Source organism: Narcine bancroftii, chromosome 14 (genome assembly GCF_036971445.1).
Source record: "Narcine bancroftii isolate sNarBan1 chromosome 14, sNarBan1.hap1, whole genome shotgun sequence".
NCBI lineage: Eukaryota > Metazoa > Chordata > Chondrichthyes > Torpediniformes > Narcinidae > Narcine > Narcine bancroftii.
Window position 1 is genome coordinate 60,798,855 of NC_091482.1, and position 25,644 is coordinate 60,824,498.

The 25,644-nt window shown below is 38.8% G+C and overlaps 2 protein-coding genes across 13 annotated transcripts in view; one reads left to right on the forward strand and one right to left on the reverse strand.

Moving 5' to 3' along the window:
- LOC138749666 (AP-3 complex subunit sigma-2) overlaps positions 1-25,644 on the forward strand; it is a 356,312-nt gene that overhangs the window by 104,838 nt on the left and 225,830 nt on the right. The gene's annotated exons all lie outside the window — the stretch shown is intronic.
- The window catches only part of trpm7 (transient receptor potential cation channel, subfamily M, member 7), a 107,160-nt gene that overhangs the window by 43,408 nt on the left and 38,108 nt on the right, over positions 1-25,644 (reverse strand). For 9 of the 12 annotated variants that reach the window (XR_011348808.1, XR_011348807.1, XM_069911340.1 and 6 more), the window contains 13 exons: positions 24,705-24,903; positions 21,018-21,231; positions 18,434-18,558; positions 18,170-18,341; positions 11,928-12,102; positions 11,000-11,123; positions 9,754-9,826; positions 8,465-8,565; positions 7,126-7,260; positions 6,600-6,653; positions 5,562-5,702; positions 3,708-3,839; positions 580-860 (listed from right to left, as the gene is read on the reverse strand). Coding sequence is in view for 10 of the 12 variants with exons in the window: in XM_069911340.1 (XP_069767441.1) it covers positions 580-860; positions 3,708-3,839; positions 5,562-5,702; positions 6,600-6,653; positions 7,126-7,260; positions 8,465-8,565; positions 9,754-9,826; positions 11,000-11,123; positions 11,928-12,102; positions 18,170-18,341; positions 18,434-18,558; positions 21,018-21,231; positions 24,705-24,903 (1,926 nt within the window). In the remaining 2 variants the exon portion in view is untranslated. The other 3 variants (XM_069911342.1, XM_069911344.1, XM_069911347.1) reach the window with 3 other exon arrangements.

The following is a 25,644-nucleotide window of genomic DNA, read 5'->3' on the forward strand; positions in this document are numbered from 1 at the left end:
CGACTGGGGCCAACCCACAGCAGAGAATTTCAAATCTCCCTTCCCCTTGGGTGAGAAACCGGAAATCAGAAAGATAGGTAATGTGGTACCTTTATTTAAGAAAGGCTGCAAGGATAAGCCAAGGAACTACAGAGTGGTGAGTCCAACATTAATGGTGAGAAAAATTAGTGGAAGGGCTTCTGAGATAGGATCTGCATTAAGGATGTTTTAGAAATCAGAAATGGGAAATAAATCTGAAAGGGTTGCACAGTTAGCGTAGTGTTATTACAGCGCCAACAATTGGGTCTGGGAGTTCGAATCCTGTGCTGTAAGAAGTTTATATGTTCTCCCCATGTCTGCGTGGGTTTCCTCCAGGGACTCCGGTTTACTCCCAATATTTGAGATATAATGAGGATTATAGGCCAATTGGGCAGCATGGGCTAAAATGTTACCATGCTGCATGTCTTAAAAAATTTTTTTAAAAAGGATTCCTTGCATTAAACAGATTAAAACTTTCAATCACATGAACTCAGCTTTGAGCATGTCCTTGGATATCAGAATTGTTAAATGAAATAATTTGTGTACTTTATAATTACTAACCTAGAGGATTGCTTCAGCTCTTCGGAAGTATCATCAACAACATCACTCTGCTTTGCTTCACAGGACATGGATCGGTTTAGCTTGCATGCAACCAGTGCCTTGGCCATAGACTCTTCTCCATGTTGCCAAAAGAACATAGCCATTTTCTGCCTCTTCATTAGTACTGCCCACACAAGCAGTTCATTGAAAGGATAGGGAAAACATCTGGTTTCGGGGTCATCTATATCCACAATTTCCTCTTTGGTTCGCTTTTTCTTTCCCTGATCACCAGAGGATTCAGGCTAAATGTGCAGAAATATAGATCATTTTTTTGGTTTTGCAAATAATGAGAAAATAAACAGTGGTTCAAGATCACATTGGTTTGCTAATTATGATACAGAAGCCCCTTTCTTAAATTGCAAAGCTGCAGAAATCACAAACCTCGTATCATTAGACTTGTTCAGCTAAACCACTGACCCAATGATTTATTTTAATCACAGGCTCCCGAGGTCTCTGGCCTCTCCCTCAATTATTCATGTGTCTTTCGTTGGTTAACTTTGACTGAGACCTAATCATTTCTGCCATAATATTTTGCAAATTACCACAATTGCCCACAGTTCCAAAGTAAAATACTGCTAAAGAGGATGCAGATGAACTCGTTAGAGGCCATATCCTTGACTGGGTACTATGAATGAGGCAGGATTAATTAATAACCTTATTGTGCATGGCCCCTTGGGGGAAGAGTGACCATAATATGATGGAACTTTTCATCAGGATGGAGAGTAAGCTCTGAGACTTGAGTCTAGGACTTAAAGAAGGGCAATTATGTTGAAGCATGAATTGTCTAGGGTGTTCTGGCAAGGTAGACTTGATTCGTTGACAGTAGACAGACAATGACAGGTATTTAAAGGTAGCCCTGAGGAACTTCAAAAACTACCTATCTATTTGCCATAAAAATAGGATATCTGCCCAACCATGGCTAATGAGTGAAATCAAGGACATTTAAAAAAAAACAAGGGGGCATACAAATTGGTTAGAAAAAGCAGCAAATTGGAGGACAGGGAGATATTTAGAATTCAGCAAAGAAAGAGAGTTTAATTAGAAGAGAAACTTGCAGGGACACAAAAACAGACTATAAAAGCTTCTAAAAGTGTGTGAAGAGAAAGACTAAAATCAAATATATATCCTTTGTAGTCAGAGTAAGGAGAAGTAATACTGGAGAACAAGGAAATAGCAGACCAAGTCAATAAATTGTCCTCAAAATACAAATAACCGGCAACATTATTGTACAATACAGGTACAAAAATTGCCATAATTTACATTTATACAAGAAAATAAATTCATGCAAAATAGGAAAAAAAGTGAGGTAGCGTCTGATTTATTGTCCATTCAGAAATGGGATTGGCACAGATTTTCAGTACCCTGTCAGGTACACCATCAGGCCTTTTGAGAGTTATCACAGGGAGATATCACAGGGTTAGCATCTTCTACAGGGATACTCATTGGTACTGCTGAATTCTCCTTTTCAAAACATGCATTAGTGTTCAGTTCATCGGAGAGTGAAGCATTACAGCCATTTATGATGTTAAGTTTTGCCTTGTAGGATGTAATGGCCTGCAAGCCTTGCCATTGCTGGCGAGCATCGGATTCCGTTTCTTGCTTCATTCAGAGTTGCCTCTTTGCTTTTAAGAAAGCCTTCCATAGGTTGTTCCTGGACTTCCTGCAGCGATCGGGACCTCCAGTCTTAACGGCATCGACCTAGCCCTCAGCGGGTTGCAAATCTTTGATTCATCATTGACTTTTGACTGGGGTAGCAACAATATGCACACATTCATCCACAGGTACTGGCACATTCAAATTTGAAGATAAATCCTTGATTATGATCCAGTCCACCAATTCAAAGAAGTCCTGCAGGAATTCCTCTGCCTCCCTCGTCCATACTTCCACTGTCTTCACCACTGGTGCTGTAGTCCTCAGTCTCTGCTTGTACAATGGGAGGAGTACAGACAAGTTTGGTGTGAGATGGCTTGATTGGCGTCCTTGATCATGTATAGAAGTGGTCAAGTATGTTCGCTCCTCTAGCGGCGCAGATGATGTTATCCACTTTGATCGCAATAGTAGGAGGGCAGATTATCCAGATGGCAAAAACTTATGAAAATGGGAGGTTCAATGAGACCTGGATGGCATGCTCAATGGAATTTAGAAGAATGAGAGGGGATCTCATTGAGACAAATTTTTAAAGAACAAGACAGGTTAGATGCAGAATGTTCCCAATGTTGAACAAGTCCAAAACAAGGGATTGCAGACTAAGGGGGAAGTAATTTAGGACTGAAATGAGAGAAACTTTTTCATTCAGAGTTGAGAACTTGTGGTATTCCCTACAACAAAAAAAGTTGTTGAGGATAGTTCTTTAAATATATTCAGAAGGGTATTGATTTTGCCCCATTGGTTAAAAAGATCAATGGGGTACAGAGAGAAAACAGGAACAGAGTTCTGAAGTCATATGATCAGTTGTGATTGTATTGAATAATGAACAGGCTTGAAAAACTGAATGGCCTAGTCCTGCACCTATTTTCACAGGACGTGGCTTGGGATGCAGTTTTCCAATGTGAAAAGACTGGAGAGGCTGGCTGGTTTTCCCTGCAGCAAAGGTGGTCGACTAAACATGATTAAGGCATATACAATTAAGGGGTATAGAAAGGGTAGACCACAGGCATCCCTGCATGGATGCGGTGGGCTAAATAGTTTGGGAGCTTTTTTATAATCTTGAAAACTAGCTGTCACTAACTACTTCACATTTTTATGAACAGTGCATAGTTTTAAAAGCTCAATTAATTCTTTTGATACTTAAGATTTAAGACAATGAAAAATAATCTAAGTGAGCATGAATTCACTGGATTGTAGGACTTAAGTGCAAGTAGATTTTAGACACGATCCAGAAGCATTTCAATTTCAACAAGACTAAATGAAAGCAACAATAAACTGATGAATATAAAATTCCCCTTGCCTTTTGCTTGTGTCATTGAAATCTCTGCACTCAGTATAATCAGAGCTTAACTGTAATGTTAGTATATTTATCAATTTTCCACCACATTGTATATATCCATCCCCTCCATCTAGCCTAATATGTTATGGTTTTTCTCCAGTACCTTAGGTTTATAAGGCTGTGCAGTCTTAATGAAGTGATTATGCCGAGTTTTTTCTTTTTTATCTGCTCGGTTAGTCAGTGATTCCTGGTGTTTGCGCAGTTGAGGTATACTTGATGAGTGCCGCCCAGATCTCTGGATCAAAAAAATATAAAGAAAAACATGAAAAATTTTAAAATTTGAGTGTTACTCAAATTGGTTTAGAATTTAAGGCTGAATCATCCTTTAATTGATGGTCACTTTAATTAAACATCTTAAATTGTTTTCACTGGAGTTGTTTCATGTTGAGTTATTTGTCAAGCAGCTGAATTATTAATCACAATATCACTCAGATGTTATAGTTAAGTATTATGAAGTGCAGCATTAGTAATTTCATCAGGTTCATAGATTGAGTATATCAGACTTAAATTTATTGCAGGGAAATGAAAGGTGATGCAATTGAAGAATAAAGTCACAAATTTTTCAAGGTTTCAACATTTATAATACGAAAGGAAGACATAATTAATCTCCAGGAAATTATTGAGAACTTCGTCTGCGAAGCCAAGCCAAAGAAGAAGAAAGAAAAAAAGAAGTGAACCGGTGTGGACTCAAAAGACCAATATGGCCTGTTTCTGCTCCGTAAATGGTTATATGGTTAGCAAATTTTCTTGAAGGTTCAAAGGGATGGAGTATAATTTAAATGTGGACAATAGTATTTAGCTTATTTAAGATAAAATTCATTAAGAGTATTAAAAATTCAAGTAGCAATGCAGAAATCATTGCTTTTTAAAAACATACAATAGTCAATATGTAATAGTCAATATCATGCAAAAGTCAAACTCCCCACCCCTTATTTTTGGCCCAAAGATTTGACAATTTTCATACATCACATAAAAATCGACCCCCCCCCCCACCCCGCCATTTTTGGTTCTGGCCGTCCGCCTGTCAGACATCCCTAATCACAGAATCTCACCTAGGCCCTGGCAACCTGCCCATCCAAGCTCCCTACGTCCCGGCCATCCGCCTGACAATTGGAACTCCCGACATCCCAACCATAGACTCTCACCTTGGCCTCAGCAGCCCGACCACCAGAACTCCTGACACCCCTACTGCAGACTTGTCTAGGCCCACCCCACCATCCATCCATCGGAACTCCCAATGCCTTGAATGACACAAGTACTTATGCAGTCAAGGGTAGTATGCGTTAACAGTTGACACCCTAAATTTTACCTAAAAATTGGTCTACAAAAGTTGACTATTACATGTGTACATACGGTATCAGGTTTTAGAAAACAAATTTGAGTAAAACCAAGGGAATTAAAGAAAGTATATCTCTGAAAAGTTGATTTAAAATTAAGAACTGCATGAAAATGTGGTTGCATGGCACTTGAACTGTATACTTGTGATTCCTTTATAACCATCAACTGACAACCATGTCTAAACTACAATTATTTCAATCTAAGCAGAACTTGGAGTGCATTTTATTAAAATCAGGACTCAATATATATCAATCTACTTTAATTCTTAAAGAGATGGTATCTTCCCAATGAAGGTGAACACCCAATCTTAATAATTCTAGAAAAATATTTCTTGGGATCTAACAGCCAAGTGTTACAACCTATGGATAAGGCACTGAGAGGGGAAATCTACATCTTAATTTTTCTCTATGATGAATCAGCATTCAGACTAGAGAAGAAATTTTGCATTGGAAATGGTGTGCAATAACTTAAATTCTATCTGCACATGGTCAATTCTGCAGTAGTTTCAAAATGTTTTTTAAAAAAGATCCATAATCTTGCCCCCTTCATTTCTGTCATGACCTTGAGCTGATCAACTACATTTCAGAAACTGAAATACTCCAGAAAGCAAGGCGCATACCCTAGTGTGTCCATGAAGATTGTTGTAGATGATTCTAAAACGTTTCCTTGTGTATGTACATCGATATGTGCCACCCATAAGATATTCAATGACAAGACCCACATCAATCAAAGTGATTTTATAATCTGAAGGAAGATTCCCCTGTAAGAAAAAATATACATTAATTCCATAATCAGAATAAAACCCCACCCTTAGGGAAATAACTGTAGGTCAAGATCAATACATCCTTCTAACATACCTCAGGGGCTCAATTTAAGAGTGAAAAGCATCATCATCAGCTGTGGATAAAAATTAAAATTCAGCTCTAGAAACCAGTTTTCACAGTAGTCTTTATGGAACTTGAACCTTCTGTATGCCGAGGTTTACATCCACATCCCAAGGATGCACAGGTCAATAGACACTGTGAATCATCCCTGGTATTTAGATACATGCCAGAATCTAACAGTTGATAGGAAAATAAAATGGGCTTTGAGGATATTTGATGACCAGCATAAGTTTACTAGGCAACTGTAAGACTATGGCTTAATGTTAAACAATGCCTTCCAGTATTCTCGTGGTAACAGTTAACCATAAATAGCTTCAATTCAGAAGAACGTTTTGTTCCCCAAACAAAACAAAACCTTTAGAGACGTGGCATTACTAATGTCAATGTGCATTTAGAATGTACAATTATAGAATCCAAGAAAATTACATTTTTGTTGGCTTATTTTGGACAGAACTACAAAGTGCCAATTTCTTACTTACAGATTATAGGAATAGAATCCAACATCTTCTTGTATGCCTATTAAATCTTTACTGGCTGTCTTCAAATTCCACTGCTGATGGTCATTTCACATTTTGCACAGTAATTTTTATACATTACTTAGTTATCCTTATGCCCCGATTAAAGAATCTACTTAATTTTCAACAAATATTTACTTTGGACATGTTAGGTCAATAAAGAACTTGAAAGATTCATATTTAAAATCAATTTTAGACCTTGGTGGGAGATCACAGCATGTAACTGCAAAGCTCAAAGATTGGCAAGAGTAAAATTACCTGTTTAACATCTCTCACTAGATGAAGCAGTGTTGGATTAGTTGGCCCTTGTTTCTGCATTGAAAGACCACAAAAATATGATTGCAGTTATCCTAAACAGCAAAGGTCAGGAATGGCAGAATGAGCAAATATTTATATAGTGCCCATTGTTTCTGCAGAGCCAACAAATAACTTGTGTACCTGAGAATAACTTTGCTATCCAACATAAAGTATGTTCAAGTTCAAAGTCCAGCTACAAAAATCCCAAACGCAAAATATATTTTGTATCAACATATTAACCTCTATCATTTGGTACAATGTCATACATTCTAATACGTTTCTACAAATAAAATTTAAATTGATCACCCCTTGCTGAAAAAAATTGCAGAAACTTATAGAAACAGTTAACATTTCACAAGCAAGCATCAACCTGAAGAGCCTTTGAACATAATTTTGAATAGCTGCTGCTTCACAGCTGTTTCCACGATCTTCTGTTTTACTTCAGATTTCAAGCGTCTGCAATTTTTTTGATGCTCCTCATACTTACAGTATTGTATAACTCTTCGAGTCGAGGGATTGTGAGGAACTTGTGCATGCTAACTCCATTTTCAATGAGAAGTTTCACAAATTCCACTCTGTCCATGACAAGAGCATCCAACATTGCTTGTTCAAGTGACCCAACCTGCAACATTCAATAACAATTGGAAATGGACAGTGTCATGTTTAAAACAAGGCCCAATGGCCAGGCCATCAGTTAGGACACATGTCCACCCCTTTCTAAATAGAACAGTAACATCCAAGATTAGAATATTTAAATGAGCTCTGAATTTAACAAGCCATATTTAAAACAATTCTGTTGTTACCTTTACGAAGAAAAAAATTCAAAAAATTAAATCAACTTGAAATGTTGGGATGAGTGTTCTGTTCAGATCCATGCAAGTGGACACACCCATATTAGGACATTTCCAGGTAGTGCCTTTAGCCTTCTACTTTAGCAGAGCACTGGTGACAAGTTCTTTTAAATCAAGGGGAAAAGTTCAATTTTAACCCTCCCTCTCAAGAGAAGCAAAATTATTTCAAATGTATGTAATTTCAAAAATATTCAACATTCAACTTAAATAGGTGTGATTAGATTTCAGTGTTCAATTCTGGTCTTCTATTACAGGAAGAACATGGAGGCCATTGAAAGGGTACAGAAAAAGTTAACTAGGATGGTATTTAGTTTAGAGGGCATGAGCAATCGGGGTACATTGGACAAACTTGGATTATTATCTCTGGAGCGCAAAAGGCTGAAGGGAGATCTGAAAGATTTATAAAAATCAAGAGAAGCATAGATCGGGTGAACAGTCAGAATCTTTTCCCCATGGTAAAAGCATACACACTAACTAGAGGACATGTGTTTAAGGTGAGGGGAGGAAGTTCAAGGGAGATGTGAAGAGCATAAAGCTTGCACATTGGTAGGTGACTGAAAAAGGCTGCCAGGTGTATAATAGATTCATTTAAGAGGCTTATAGATAAACTTGTGCAAATGAAGGGGATGGAGGGCTATCTATAAAGTGCAAACAACTGAGTTTTAGTTTGATTTGGACATCATTTTCAGCACAGACACGCAAGCCAAAAGGTCGATTCCTGTGCCATAATGTTCTATGACAGGTGAGCCATGTCTCTTATCAATGCAATTCTTGTTACTGGAATCTTGGGTTAGAAAAGACACTTGATCATGTCTGAGGAGCCAAACTCCCAGTAGAAGACTGCTCTAGATTGATTTGGGAGAACTGCTTGGTTCAAAGTAGATAACCATCAAACACAAGATAGCAGATCTGCCTCATTCATTTCTCTTCCTTGTTAAAAATAAATTTATCCTTGAATTTGAAATTCATACATACCAGCCACTGCTGCCCATAAACAAATGCATGATTCTTGGCAATGTCCACCCTGTCCCAGGCAAGAGTTAAAATCAGCTGATCAAATGCAGAAGAATTGGTACCTGAATGCAAAATTAAAAGTTTGTCAGCTTTCAAAACTGCCTGGAGCAGATTTTGAAAATTCTGCAGATTCTAGAAATACTTCAATTTGCTTTCATTCCAACCAACTTTTTGACTACAGTTTCAAATTCAGAATAAAAGTTCACTGTTAATTGCAAGCATAATTTTATCTTTCAAGATTCTATCATTGTTATGTAATACACCAAAAACTGATATTAAACAAAATTTCCTTTACATCCTAATGATCCACAAATCTGAGCCCCTGCCTCCCATACCAACTCTTCAGCCACACATTCATCTGCCATAGCTTCCTATTCCTCACTGACTCATGTCATAGGCAGCAATCCTGAGGTTACCATCCTTGAAGTCCTGCTATTCAGCTTCCTTCCTAACTCCCTATATTCCCTCTTCCCTACTGCTATCTATGTCACTGGCAACAACATGGACCATAACATCTGGCCACTCGCCCTTCCACTTGAGAATTTTGTGGACTCTGTCCGAGACTTCCCTGACCCTAGAACCTGGAACTTGCGAGGCAGCATACCATTTTGGAGTTCAATCTTGTTCAGAGAACCTCCTATCTACTTGTCTAATTATCAAATTCCCAGTCACTATCACTCTCCTCTTTCCCCCTCCCCCACCCCCCAACCTTGCCTTCTTAGTTGAAGGGTCAGGTTCTGTACCAGAGAACTATCACTACTTGTCCCTGGTAGAGCATTAATCAACAGAACCATAAAACAATTACAACACAGAAACAGGTCACCTCGGTCCCTCAAATCTGCACCGAACCATTTTTTTTTTTCCCCTTCGTGCTTACATAAATACATTTTTGGAGAGCAGCGTTCTAATTACACACTAGCATTTGCTCAGTCCATGGAAGAGATGTGTATAAAATAGGAAAGAAAGAAATGCAATATAACAAGAATTTAAATTCCCAAATTCCCCAACAGAATCCAAAATTGCTGAGGGGAACGGCCAAATGAGTGCTCTGCAATGACTGCCTATTCCCCTTGCCTCTCTTAACAGTCACCAGTTACCAAAATTAAATTAACAAAGGTGGATCTGAAGCTTTATTAGCTTTATTTTTAAATATCATTCAAAGGAACAATTTTCATATAAATACTTATCACCAAGGTTTCAGCACCAAATAAACTGCAACATTGGAATCTGTTCGAACCCAGAATACTTGCCCTTTAATAATGCTGTTAGAATGGCAACATCTATATCTTGGTGTTCCTCTGCCCCAATGTGATACACTGTGATCTGAAATTAGAAATAACATGATCAAAATTCTGACATAGGCTCACTCAAATCTCTGTGCTCTTTAATGAAGATGCAATAACTTTTAACATGAAAGTTCCTTCACAAATAAGTCGATAACTTGTCCCTAATCAATACCTATGTAAATACACTTTTGGAGAACAGTACACTAATTACACACTAGCATTTGCTCAGTCCATGGAATAGATGTGAATAAAATAAAGAAGAAAGGAACATAACATAACAAGAATTTAAATTCCTAATTTACTCACTTAATCATTTCATAGGTGTCAAAGAAAAGGCAGGATAATGTTTCCTCTGGCTAGGTGGAGGGGTCAGTATACAAGAATAATGGGTCAGGACTATAATGAAAAGAGGCTTCTCAGTACATAGTGGATCTTTAGAGTTCACTGCTCAGATTTTATGGACCAATATATTCAAGACCAAGCTCAATAGCTTTTGGGACCTCATAGAATAGAATATGGACATTAGGGGAAAATGGAACAGTACAAGAATGTGGCCATTAAGCAAAATTAATGGATAGCAGTTCAAACAGACACTCATGGCTACTCCTATTTGCATATCTTATGTTCTCAGTACAGTACTATGCAAAAGATTACCAGAATGATAGTGGAACAAAAAGCTATACCAAAAGGGAACATTGCTAAACATTCATAATCAAGAGACAGATTAAAAAGGCAGGTTCACCAATATTTCTGCTTTACTTTCTTTGCCTTGTTACAATGTTCTCTGCTTTAGCATTACATCCTGAACACTACTTCATCATAAAGTTAAAGTTTATTGTCACAAGTACTGAAATACAATGAGAACATTTGCTTAGTGAGCAGCCCAGCTATTCATCCCATACATAGTGCAAGAGTAAAACAAAAAGCACAGAGTACAGAGTTACAGAGCAGAGACATTTCACTTGTGTGAGGTTCTTTCAGGAGTCTGCGAACAGCAGGAAAGGCATCCATCACCACTGCCAGTTTTCCTCATCTCCAACACAAAGCCTTTTAGGCTCAATGAAAACAAATTTTTTAAAAACTAATTTGTGGGAAACCGAAGTCTTCATCACACTCAATGTCATTAAGAGTTTTGTTTATCCCATTCCATTGTTAGAGTCCAGAAAATAATCTACTAGCTCACTACCACATACATTAGTGACAAACTTACAAGTTCTTTAGCTTTCATACATTCCATCAGAGTCTGAAATAAATGATATGCTTCATTTTGGCTGAAGTTGAAAGTCTTTTTGATTGTGGTGAGAATTTCCAATTCCAATCCATCAGGAAGTATTCTAGTGGAAAACAAAATACAATTTGAATTAAACAGTCAGCAAAGCATTTTGAATTAGTTAACAAATATTCCTGGAAAGTCACACAAAGAAATTTTTTCAGATTTTGTGCAGAAAAATAAATGTGTTTAATTGGTTACAAGCCTAATTCATAATTTCACACTGCCTAACTCATCTAGAATTTAATCTGTTGCCTTGCATGTTCGTAAAATCCCTTCTTCACAAATTAACCTTCTAACCTCCAGTGTTCAAACTGAGATGGCCTGAGTGGGCTTCAATACCAAAAGCCAAAGAGACTACTTCTGCTGATCCGCAAATTGTTAAAAGCCAGTAACCTTTTTTTTAAATTACAAGAGGCTAGAATAAAGGTGCAGCTTTCATTTTTTTGCCTCAGCCTGCTGCTAAAGCAGATTTTTTTCAGTAAAGGAGATATTCAGAAAAGGAATGGGAAAATAATTAGTTAGAGGAGGGTGGGGTTTAATCTCGAAGGATCAGACTGGTCATGTTTCGGGGCACTGCCATTCCGTGAGACAGTTAAAGCATTATTCTAATTTCCAGATTTTACTTTCAGAGAGATAAGGAGATGCATATTTATATTACAACGTAAGAGGGTGATGAGAGTTTATTGCCTTATACACAAGACTACATACAGATGCAACGATGCATCTTGCTTGCTGCAGCTACTAACAGTATTAATTATATGCTCACAAGAGATAAAAAAGTTTTCCTTACTGAGAAGTGCTATGCCTCTGCATAGATTAATGAATAATGTTCTGCTATGATGAATAAACTGCAACAGTAGCTTACCCTCCCTCCTCAGTCTGTTTATGCACATAGGCCAGGAGATCTGCAGCTCGCCCAGTCCCTTCACATACAACCACAGGTACAGGAGGGGTCTCCAGCAGGTATTCAAGCACAGTGGGGATTACATTAGGACCACCTTCAAATATCAAAGCAACGACTGGTACACCTTGGCCTATTCCTGCAATATAAAAGCAATAGTCAATATTTTCTAAACAAATACTTCTCATTGGTATTCAGCAAGGAAAAGGAAGTGAAGACTAGAGTACAGAAAGGAGCAACCATTAAAAATATTCATAAAAAGTGGGATGGCTATATCTCCAGGACCTGCCGGGATCTCTTCCAGAACATTAAGGGAAAGAGAGGACATTAAACCCCACCTCCCATTCCTCCACTAAGTTAGTTAGATGATCAAGATCTCTTTGTAATCTTATAGAACCTTTCTCATTATCCATTACACCATCAATGAGTCACCTGCAAATTGATTAATCACACCATCTGCATTCTCACCTAGCTCATTACAGCAAATAAGACCTCAAGCAGAAATTGGCTATTCAGTCTTCAGAGACTGCTGCACCATTCAATCATGAGCTGATCCATTCTCCCACTCAGCTCCACTTCCAGCCTTCTCCCTATCAACTTTGATGCCCAGCTAATGAAGAACCTATCAATTTCTGCCTTAAATACACCCAATGACTCAGCCTTCACAACCGCCTGCGGCAACAAATTCACTACCCTCTGGCTGAAGAATTTTTTCCGCATCCCTGTTCTGTGGACATACTTAAATCTTGAAGTTGTGCCCTCTTGTCCAAGACTCTCCCATCATGGGTAACCTTTGTCCAATGAGATCTCCCTCATTCTCCCAAATTCCAACAAGTAGACAAATATTCCTCATAATAACCCTTTAATTCCAGAATCATCCTTGTGAACTTCCCCTGAATACTCTCTAATGTCAGCACATCCTTTCTCAAACGAGGAGTTCAAAACTACTCGCAATACTCCAACTGAGGTCTCACCAGTGCCTTACAAAGCCTCTACATCAATTCCCTGCTCTTGTATTCTATTCCCCCTGAAATGAATGCCAGCAAAGCATTTATCTTCATCATCACGAACTCATCCTGCAAGTTTACCTTCAGGGTAACTTGCACAAGGACTCCACAAGATCAGACACTGGAGCAGAAGTAGGCTATATCAAATTTTCTAGTCCTCCACAACCATGTCAGAATCTATTGATTCCTGAAAGGTAATTTCCAATGCCTCCATAATATCTCTAGCTTCTTCTTTCAGAACTGAGGCTAAAATCGATCAGGTCTGGGAAATTTATAACCCTTCAACCATTCAGCTTTCTGAGTACCTTCTCCCTCGTAATAGTAACTGCACTCTATCCCCTTCCTTGATACCCTTGGACATTCAGCACATTGAATGAGAGAGAATCAGAGAGAATGCAAAATACTAATTTAGCTCCTCTGCCATCTCCTGATCTTCCATTCTCCAGCATCATTTTCTATTGGTCCTATATCTGCTCTCATCACCTCTCTTTTACTCTTTAGATACTTGGAAGCTTTTTTTTAAAAAAAAAATCCTGATATTATTTGCCAACCTACTTTTAGACTTACTCTTTTCCCTCCCTACTTTTTTTTTGTTGCCTTCTGCAAATTTTTGAAAACTTCCCAATCCTCTATATTCCAACTAATATTTGCTCTCTTGTATTCCTTCTCTTTTGCTTTTATTTTGGCTTTGACTTCCCAGGTCAGCCATAGTTGTGACATTTTTCTATTCTAATATTTCCTCTTGATGCATATATTTAACTTGCGCCTTCCTTATTTCTTGCAGAAACTCCGTTCATTGCTGCTCTGCCATCCTCCCTACTCGCGGTCCTTTCCAATCCACATTGACCAGTTGCTCTCTCATGTCACTGTAATTCCATTTCTTCCACTGAAATATCAAAACATCTGATTTTAGTTTCTCCTTGCTAAATTTCAAATTGAACCCAATCATTTTGTGATCGCGGCCCTCAAGGGTGTTTTTTTTAACCCCAAGCTCTCCTATCACCTCTAGTGCATTACACAACACCCAATACAGTACAGCCAATCCCTAGGGGAGTTGGGGTGGGGGGCTCATGTAAATTGTGCTTAAAAAAGCCATCTTGTAAAAATTCTATTGAGATCCAATACCAAATTGGTTCTCCTCAATCTACTTGAATGTTAAAATCCCCCATGACTACCATAACATTGTCCTTATGACAAGCCTTTTCTATTTGCTGTTGTAATTCATTGTCCACATCTCAGCTACTGATTTGGAGTTCTGCATATAACTGCCAATTTCTACAAATTCTGATCCTTTGTCACCTCTTTCTCATGATTTATTATTCCTTACCAACGAAGGTACGCCACCCCTCTGCCTGCTTGCCTATCCTTCCAATGCACTGTGTATATCCTTGGAGATTCAGCTCTCAATTACATCCATCATACCTGTTAATCTCTAGCTGTATGACAAGGTCGTCTACTTTATTTCTAATGCTGCATACGTTTACATTAAAAACCTTCAATCCTGCATTTGTTGCTTTTTCGACTTGTCCATGTGTTCGACTGACTGAAATTTTGCCCTGTCATTCCACATAAACTCCCTACCAGCTGTCTCTACTGATGTGCCAACCATCCCTTCCTCTGCCTTCTCATTTTGGTTACATACAAAGTCAAGAATCAGAGGAAAGGGCAGTTGGCACTCAAACGATGAACAGCCTTGATCTCTGTAGCCTACCAATGGTTATTGCCCTCCAGTATGAAAAACAACTCCCCACTGTAATTTTGTCTTGTACCATCAAACCAATTCTGTATCGAGTTGGTTAGTTTGCCCTGGACTGCATGTGATACAATCTTCCAGACAAGCCAACCACATGGAAACTTATCAAATCTAAAGTCCACATAAATGATGCCAACCATTCTGCTTTCAACCATCTTGGTGACCTCCAAAAAAATTAAATTTCCCCATGCTAACTATCCCTAATCAATCCTTGCCTTCCTAATAACACATACATCCCAATAACTTACCACCACTGTCTGGCTCACTGGTCTGTATTTCTCAGGCTTTTCTTTGCAGTCTTTCTTAAACAAAGGCATACCATCAGCCACCCACGAATCTTCTGGTATCTCACCTGTGGATAACGATGACACAAATATCTCTGCCAGGGCTCCTACAATTTCTTTCCTAGCTTTGCACAGTGTCCAACAATACTCTTGGTCAGGCCCTGGGGATTTATCCATTTTTATGTATTTTAAGACTCTCATCAAAACTTCACTGTTGGCTTTCCCAAGTTCAGTATCATCTACGTCTTTCTTCATTGTAAATACAGGTTTAGGACTTCATTCATCTCCTATGGCTCTACACTTAGGCAACTTTATTGCTTTTTAAAGGGTCCTAATTTTTCCGGAGTTACTCTTTTACCCACAAGATCCTCGCAGAAACCCTGGTTTCTCTTACTTTATCTACCAGAATTCTTTTGTCCCCTCTTTACACTCCCGATTTCCTTAAATGTACTCCAACACCCTTGTACTAAAAGACTTTTCTTGATCCCAACTTTCTAAACTATATATGCGCGTCCTTCCTTTTCTTGACAAGAGAACGTACCAGCCTTGTCCTTCACTCCAAAAGGAACTTTCCCTCCTGTGTGCCAGCCATCCCTTTTCCTGTCAGCAGTCTCTCGCAATCATCCTTTGCAAGTTCCTGTCCGACATCATTCAAATTAGCCTTGCCCCAATTTAGGACTTGTAGACCCATCCCATCTCTTCATAACTATTTTAATACTAATAAAATTATTAGTCACTGATTCCAAAGTGCTCCTTAAATGACAATCCAGTCATTTGCCCCTGACTAGATTTCCAAGTAGAAGTCCAGTGTTGTGACCTTTCTATAAGGGCCACATCGTATTGTTTGAAAATAATCTTTGCCTTTATTAATTGTTGCCCCTCTAAGCAAAGTATTTTCATGGAAAATAAATGTTCAATTTCTGCAAAAAAAATATATCCTTGACGGTCAAATAAGATCAGTCAGCTACTTGTGTTTCTAGAATTTACTTTACAGTAAGTTTTTGATCAGCATCCAGGAGAATAAAGAACTGGATACTGGCAAACAAAAGACTATACAAGATGGAAGATGCACTGTTTTTACAGCTAATATTCTGTGATCTGGTGAATGAGGATATGTTACATAGAACACTGCAGCACAGAAATCCCTTCCCCTTCAGCCATGTCAAACTAGTTCTCAGCCTAGTCCCAACAACTTGCCCCCAGACAAAGGCCCTCCTGACAATCCACCACCTCTGTAAGCAACTTGTTCTACACTCTTACCACCCTCAAAGAAGTTTTCCTTAAACACTCACCTTTCACCCTTAACACATCCTCCAAACTCAGTAGAAAAAGCCTACTTGACCTTATCTATGCCCCTCAATTTTACAATATCTTTATCAAATTTCCCTCATTCTCCAACACTCCAGGAAATGAAGTCCTAATCTATTCAACCTCTCCCTGAAACTTAGCTCCTCAAATCCTGGCAACAGCCTAGTAAATTTTCTTCTGTTGTAGGTAAGTGACCAAAATTGCACACAATACTCCAAATTTGGCCTGACCAATATCTTGTACAACTTCAATAAAACAGGTAAACTCCTGTACTTAATATTTTGATTCATGGGCAAATGTGCCAAAATCTCTATGACCCAATCTACCTGTAATGCTATTTTAAAGTAATTGTATATCTGTATTCCCAGATCGTTGTTTAGCTACACTCCTCAGTGCCCTACTACTTACCATCTAAGTCCTACTCTAGTTCATCCTCCCAAAGATGGCATTAAATTACACCTGCCATTTTGCAGCACATTTTTCCAGCTTTCAAATCCTTCTTCACAGTCCTCTAAACCTTCAATCCTAGTGCCATCTGCAAATTTTCCGATCCAACTTATTATATCATCAAGATCATTGATTGATATAGTTAACAAACAACAAAGGACAAGCACCCAATCCCTGAGGCACACCATTGGTCAAAGCCCTCTGGTCAGAAAGGCAATCTACTACCACTCTCCTGCTTCTCCCGCAAAGGCAATGTCTTACTACCTCATTTTGGATACCGAACGACTGAACCTTCGTGACCAACCTCCCTTACAGGACCTTGTCAAAAGCCTAACAGAAATGCGTGTACACAACATCCACTGCCTTTCCTTCGACTTTCCTGGTAACCTCCTTGAAAAACTCAAGTTGGACATGATTTACCACACACATGACCATTCTCTTAAAATAACATCCAATACCTTATCCAATACTAATGTTAGGCTCACTGGCCTATAATTACAGAGATTATTCAGAGCCCTTCTTAAACAACAGAACAACATCAGCTGTCCTCCAATCTTCCAGCACCTCATCCATGGTCCAGGACATTATAGATACCTCTCCTGGGACCCTTTAAATTTCTGTCTTGCATCCCTCAAGGTCCAATGGAATATCTTGTCAGGCCCTGGAAACTTATCCACTTTATTTGTCTCAAAGTCAGCAAGCATCTCCTCCTCCATAATCTGTATAGGATTCATAACCTCACTGCTGTTTTGTCACACTTCTACAGAAGCTGTGTAAATACAGATGCAAAAATCCATTTAAGATTTCCCCATTTCTCTTGGCTCCATTTTCATCTTCAAAAGGACCAATTATGTCCCTTGCTATCCTTTTGTTCTTATCTATAGAAGCCCACGGGATATTCATTTCTCTTATCTGCCAGAGCCACCTCTTGCCTTCTTTCAGCCCTCCTGATTTCCTCGCTTTATTGCTTTTCTTATAATTCTCGAGTATCTCATTTGTGCCTTGCTTCTTATAAATGCTATGAACCTCCTTCTTAACCAGATCCTTAATATCCCTCAAGATCACAACTTGACTATTTTCACAAATAACAAATAGTCCACTTGAAACCTAAATATGTTTGAAATGTCATGTGCCCATTTGAGTTGTTTATTATGTTCGCACATGAATAGGTCACTGAACCCATTGAACCCACTGAACTGGTTCTTTCAATTGTGCCATCCACAAACCTACAGTTTTGCTTTTCAGTTTTAATTTTTAATGCCCAAAACTACAAATTAAAAATCCAAGAATTTCAAACTAAAATTTCTTCCTCAACAAAAAATTAACTAAAAACTCAGGATATTTAAACATATCTACAAAATGTCACCCTTCATTAACTAGTCTGATTATATATGTGTGACGACTGACTTGCATGAATCTTCTGGAGATTAATGTGCTTCTCCAGTTCTCTCCGAAGCTTGACTTCAGCACCATACTTCCCAACTGTGCCATCATCCACAAGAATGAAATGGGAATGCAAACTATTCAGAACATTCAATTTACTCAGCGGGTTCAATAAGGTCTGGTATGGCACAATAACCTGTAAAAAGAGAAATGTTGGGTCACAAAGTATTTTAAATGTTGACTAAAATTCAACAATGCTCAGCTCAAACTGAAATGTAACCCTCTTACATCTCTTCCAATGAGATCATTCCTATTTTCAATAACACCCCAAGGGGCAATTCCAATTGTACAAATCTTCCGAGAAGAACGCGAAATATGTTCTTTCAGTGCATCACCAACATGTTTCACAACACCTAAGAAAAAGAAATATCTTTATATTCAAACCAACAAAATAAAATGCTCAATTCCATTTTAACACAATGAAACTGGAAACTGAAGACAGGGGTAGGGGCTCCTCACACAAGACACAAATTGTGAGAATTACACAGGTGAAAACACAGAAATTTGGATTTACTATATGTTACTTTTGATATGCAGAACATTCCAAGGGATCAAAGAGAGACAGAATTTAGCTATGCTTACATGAATTATTTTTTCTACAAATTAACCCGGATTGTTTCAGCATGATGACGAGCCACACCCAGAGTCCTCATTACACCAGTAACGGATATACTCAATCCTTGACACAAGGCCGCAAATGGGATGTTGGGCTACGTTGCTAGAGAGATTGAATTTAAGAGCAGGAAGATACTACTGCAAGTGTTCAGAGTACTAGATTAGGACATCATTCCCTGAAGCATAGAATAGGGTGAGATTTGATAGAGGCACAAAATAATATGGGGTATAGATGTAAATGCAAGTAGGCTTGTTCCATGAGGTTAGGTGAGATAAGAGTAAAAGGGGAAAAGTTTAAAGGGAACAGTCGGGGGAACTTCTTCATACAGAGAGTGGTAGGAGTGTCTTAGCTGAATTGGTAAATGTAGGTTCAATTTTGACGTTTAAAAAAAAATTGAACAGAATGGGGGGGGGGGGGAGAATGGAGAGATATAGTCTGGCTGCAGGTTAGTGAGACGAGGAAGTATAATAGATTGGCACAGTCAAAGGGCCTGTTTCTGTGGTGTAATGTCCTATAGCTCTTTGATAAGATATTGTAGATGCTGGAATCTTGAGCTATGAACAAGCAGCTAAAGGAATTCAGCAGGTCAGGCAGTAAACAAAAAGGGAAGTAGGTAGTCAATGGTTCGAGTTGAAACCCTGCATCAGGACTGAGAAAGGAGATGGAAGACTGATAGTATTAAAGTGAAGGGGAGGGATCACGTGATTCCTGGACTAAAGCGGGGTGAATGATGATAAATGGAGACAGGTGGGGATGGTTTGGAGACAAATGACAGGTGAATGCAGATGAAAAAGTAGATTTTAGAATATAATAAAAATGCAAGTTTTAAAATGGTGCCTGGAAGGGAAAAGGGGCTGCATTCCCTTCTCTTTATCAGCTTGGGAGCTGATAAGAAACTCTTGATTTGATAAGTGAAATGTCAGAGTAACTGACAAATCCAGAGAGATTTTTCAGGAATATGAACTTATATGGAGCAGTCTATTTGAATGTTCTAGAAACTAGAGATTACAAACTATAAATTAGATGATTATGAAAGCCATGAGTTCGTCTCCTTTGTGGTAAATTGGCTGCTCATGGCTGTGCTTCTTGTTGTAATGCAGTTCTCATGCTTTGCAAAGTGATTAAAAGTTTGTATTAAAAGCTGTATTTGTGTTGCTTTGGAGCAACCTTAGGTCCACTTTAACATAGACAAATGGGAAAAGGAGATGGATCCTGGAAGAGAAGAGGGTGAAAGTGGAGACTGTTGCTGAAGGGAAGTATAATTGAAACCATTCAAGGGAGAGATGGTGGCTTGACAGGAACAATGCAAAAGGAGATATGGTCGAAGGGGTGCAAAGGTAGTGGATAGGTGGAAGGAGGTGGGGAAGGGGAGAGGAATCTGATAAATGGAGGCTGGAAAGGATATGCGAGAGAACCCAAGTGGATGAGATGGAGAAACAAAGGGTGAGGGTGAGCAGATTATTTTAATTGGAGTATTCAATGATAATTCCATTAGGTTATCAACTTGTCAGCCAGAAAATGTATTGTTTTACAAATTTGCATTTGGCCTCACCCTGGCCATGGAAGGGGACCAAGGACAGATAGGTCAGCATGCAGGGCAATTAAAATTAATGGCAACCTCAAGATCCAGCCACCGTGTCAGGATAGAGTGAAGGTGCTCAGCAAAGTAGTCACCTAGAGAGTAAAGACTTTGTTGGTTATTTCTCCTTTTACATGTTTAAAGTTGTTTAATTACAGTAGTAACACACAGACCACTTTCCATGATAATCTTTGCAGAGAATGGGCATGTCTTATAATTACTAGAAATCATAGCTAGTTTATCAACTGGAAGTTTGGGAACAGCTAGAAATATTTTTTAAAAACAATCACAATTAAATATTTCTCAAAGTTACTGTCAAGTTCAATGCATGGTTAACATTCATTTCTATACCATCCTACATACCTGGAAACACTGTCCCATTTCAATCTTTCTCCAATTAGTTAAATCATTGGATTCAAAACTTGAGATCAAAATCAATGGCAGTCTTTAAAAAAATTTTTTAAAAGTAAGAACAACAATTTTTTTGGCTGCAAATATTTAATATTCAGTAATATTTCAGCTTAAATGTGACAAGCGGCAATTGGTCAAAATCATTGCAAGTCAACAGAGTCAGAACATAATCATTTGGTCAACACTTCTAAGCTTCTCTGCGTTACCTGCATTTACTCCTCCAGTTAGAATCCAAGCTCCTGTCGTCACTGCTGCCTTAATCAAGCCTTTTCCAACAACTTGCTTAATGCGTGGATGGAGTTCAAAGTTTTGCATTCCGCCATGTACAGATATGACAAGTTTAGGTAGCTCCATCTGCCATTCTTTCAGCATTAGTCTTAAAACAGCTTCAGGTTTAGTGTCATAGGATAGACGCGCATACTGCACCAATTCAAAACAAAAGGATATAAATCTTTGTCAGTTAGGCACAAATGCCAAATGGGGGAAAAATACTTAAATTTCTGACCTTAACAGAAGTTTAATTGGAAATAATACAAGGAAAAGCTGATGGCATAAGTGTATGGCAGACTTAATCAAGTGTTATTTCAAAGCAATTTTGTTACATATGCAGGGGAGTGGGACCTTTGAGTTGTCGATTCAAAGATCTCCTCAAAGCCTCCTGGGGAAAATAGCATGAATCTCCAAGTCCTGGCAATCCCTGGGCACTCAGAGTAAGAGGAACATTTCGAACGATGCTGAATATGTTGAGTCCACGTGCCAGATTCAAAACACCAAATGTAAATGGTAGAACAAACACACCATCTCCCAAACAATCTCCCATTGCTTTCAAGTGTTGTCTTCTCCACAATGCAATCCAAAATCTGCGGGTTTCCCATTGGTCTCAGAACTGGGATGAAAGCAAGTCATCCTCAAACCAAACAAATGCCTAAAATAATATCAATGGACATGATGGGCCAAATGAGCTCCAGAAGTGTCAGAATTCTGGGCATATCCCCACTGTTAGGTAGATCGCACAAACAGCATCACCAATATCACCCGCTCCACCATTGCTCAGCGTATACACACATTTATACATTCAAATTACTTTGAATCAAAATATCAGGCTTAGTACATATAATAACTTGCAATCAATACTTGCTCTTTTCCTCTCTTGAAAGTATGAAAACAAAATAGTGTACAGTTCTTTAATGGGTCAGATTTGAGCACAGTTCAGTCTATTCAAATCAGGTAATTTATTTACATTAAAAATATATTTTAAAATTCTAACATTAGAATAAAAGCTTTTCTAGGCATAAAAAACTATTATATTGCGGTGAAACACAAAAGTCTGCAGATGCTGTGATTGTAGTAAAACAAATGCTGGAAGAACAGCAGGTCTCAGATTCCACGAGAGGTAAAGATATATAACTGATGTTTTGGACCTGAGCCCTTCAAGGCAGGTAGGTTTGTTAGAGCTGTTGTAGAGGTCAAACTATTTTGGCAGGGGGATGGGAACCAGAATGCAAGGGCAGAGAATAGAAGGTAGAAAGGATGATGCAATGTATTATGGGACAGGTAGGGGAGGAAGCATCAATTTAGTCAGTGGCAGGGTTTGGAATGTATCCCTTCAATGCAGGAGTATTAGGAATAAAAATTTGCTTTGAGCATAGATCAGTAAATGGAATAACAATATTGTGATCATGGCAGAGATGGCAGATGCAAGGACAGGATTGACTGATGCAGGTACTGGGATTTAAATCTTTTAAAGGGGAAGGGGGTAAGGAGTAGCATTACTGCTCAGGGATAGTTATCACAGCTGCAGAAAGTGAGGACACTGCAGAGAGGGTGACTACTGAATCAGTGTGGGTGGAGTGAGAAACAGGAAGGGAGCAATGTCTGCATTGGGATACTGAAGAACAGACAAGTAGGCAGATTTTAGAATGGTGCAGAAATAACATGGAGGTTGTTATGGGAAACTTCAACTTCCCAAATATTGACTAGCACCTCCTTACTTCAAGAAGGTTAGATGGGGTGGAATTTGTCAGGAATGTACAACAAGGATTCCTGATAGTATGTAGACCAGCTAACAAGAGGAGAGGCCATACTGGATCTAGTATTGGGAAATTAACCTGGTCAAGTGAGAGAACTCTTGGTGGGGAGCATTTTGGTGTTAGTGATCACACTTGCTGATCTTTAGCATAGCAATAGACAAGGATAAAGGAAGACAAAATGGGAAGTGTTTCATTGGGGAAAGGCAAATTATGATGGGATTAGGCAGGAACTAGGGAGTCAATTTGGAATAGAGATTTTTGGTAGAAAGCACAAAAGTAACGTGGAGGATGCTTAGGGACCACTTGTAACGTGGTCTTGTTAATTTTGTCTCTAAGACGAGGAAAAGATTGCGGGAAAAGGGAAGCGTGGTTGACAAAACAGGTTAGGCAGCTAGTTAAGAGGAAGAAGGAAGCATACATTAGATTTAGGAAGCAAAAAATAGGATGGGCTCATAAAAATTATATGGTAACCGGGAAGGAAACTAAGGACTTAAGAGAGCTAGGAGGAGGCACAAAAAGGCCTAGTGAAGTAGATTAAGAAACCACTAAGGTGTTCTATGCATACTTGAAGAATAGAAGGATGATAAGCGCGAAGGAAAATGAGGTTGGGGAAGCTCTAAATGAATACCTTGCTTAAGTATTCACCAGAGAATAGGACCTTTAAGACGATATCAGAAAATAATAAGCTGAAGTGCTGTACCATGTTGAGGTTAAGAAAGAGGAAGTGCTGGATATTTTTAAAAACATTAGGATTGATAAGTCCTTTGGACCATATAAAATATACCACAGGTTGCTTTGGGAAGCGTGGGAAGAGATTGTTGGGGAGTTGGCAAGATCTTTGCATCCTTCTTGGTCACAGGGGAGGTGCTGAAGGATTGGAGAATGGCAAATGTGGTCCCCTTGTTTAAAAAAAGGGGGGGGAAAGAAATCATGAATAATGAAGACGGCCATTGATCCTGCATGTTGGGACAGCACCTACCCTGTACATAGCAGCACCTGTTCGTGGCAGTGATATGTCACAACAATCCTCTCCTGTCATGGTAGTGGCAGCAGCAGGTTGTGATAGCAAACCGCCCCCCCACCAACCCCAATCGTGGCAGAACCCATTGGATCCCAACTCAGCATTTTTCATAATAACAACATGGTAACAAATGAAAATGTAAAGTGATTTGTAACATCAAGTTTAGAGTTTTCAGTTCAATGACCATGAACAGGCCCAATACTTGGTGGGGGGGGGGTGTGTTTAGGAGAACTTTAAACAGAAAGGGAATAGAAAGCTTAAACAGAAACAGGGAACAGGGGATTCCCTGTGGGGCACCTGTAAGTGCGTAACATGTCACTCACAATGTCATCACAGGGGCAGGTTTCTGCCTTAAATCGCCGAGTTATCGATTTAGCAGGTAAAATAGCCTGCAGTTTAAAAGGAGCGAGAGGTACCAACTATCCAGTAATCTCACCCAGATCCTAGGAAGGGTACCCAGGTCCTGCAGTTTGAAAAGGCCTATAGATGGAAGAACAGGAAAAGGTGAGAATTTATCAGGGGAGCAGGGGCTCTGTGAATGCAGAACTGGAGGAATATTGTCATCATTTAAGGCTGATCAAATGAAAGTACTGAACATCATGCTCCAGAGTCAACTTCCTTTACCTGAAAAAGGAAATTTAATTTGTGTTATATGGCTTTTCATTTTATAGCTAAAATATATAATTTACATATCCAATTGCTTAGGAACATAAAATAATTTACCTCTGGTTTCTAAACAGGTTTTGTCTATAGAAATGACATTGGAAGTCACTGACATATAAATTCTTAGTTCACCAAGCGATTTTAATACAGATGCAAGAAAAATTTCAAATTCTACAAACCTTGGCCCTGTAAGAATGAGACCCTCCCTGAAAATTAATAATTCCATAAGCATCTGTTGGACTCTCGTTGGTATGTTTTTCCACTGACCACTCCTCTTTCTCCACGTTTGCAGTCTCACCCAATTTTACATCGGAGTATTTCATGGCCAGGCTTGCAGTGAAGCCAAGATGCTGCCGGACTAATCGTCCACAGCAACACCTGAAAGGAGGTAGTAAAGAATAAATTATGTCTTGATAAATACAACATTTAGATGTAATGATGGATTAACAAATAGCATTGAACTTTATGGCAAAAGAGAATATATTATTATGTATTACATACATACACAAAATTATAGATCGGTGAATCTCAAATCAGTGGTAGGGAAGCTACTGAAGAAAACACAGGGATAGGATTTATGCAAACTTGGAAAGACATGCTCAGAGTAGGGAGTCAGCATGCCTTTGAGAGAGGCGGGGTCAAATAATGTAGTACAAATTTTTTTTTGAGGAAGTGATAAAAGGTAGTTGATGACAGTAAAGAAGTGGATGTGGTCTACACAGACATATGTAATGCATTTGACAAGGTCCATCATGGTAGGCTGATCTAGAAGACAGTGAATTCATAGTTTGGTCTTGCCCATAGAAGAGGGTAGAGTTATTCTGACTGGAGGCCGGTAATAGTGGTGTTCCACAGGATCCTGGTGTTTGCTATCTCTATAAAAATGATGGATGCAAAAGATGCAAGTGGATTAATAAGTTCACAAATGACACAAAGATTGTTAGAGTAATAGACAGTGTATAGAGATATCAAAGAACAAAACAGGATATAGACCAATTACTTACATGGGCAAACAGAAGGACAAATGTAATGAAGAAATACACAGTTAATAGCAGGACTCTTAAAAGGATTGATGTACAGAGCTGTCTGGAGCCCAGGTCATTCACTCCTTGAAAGTGG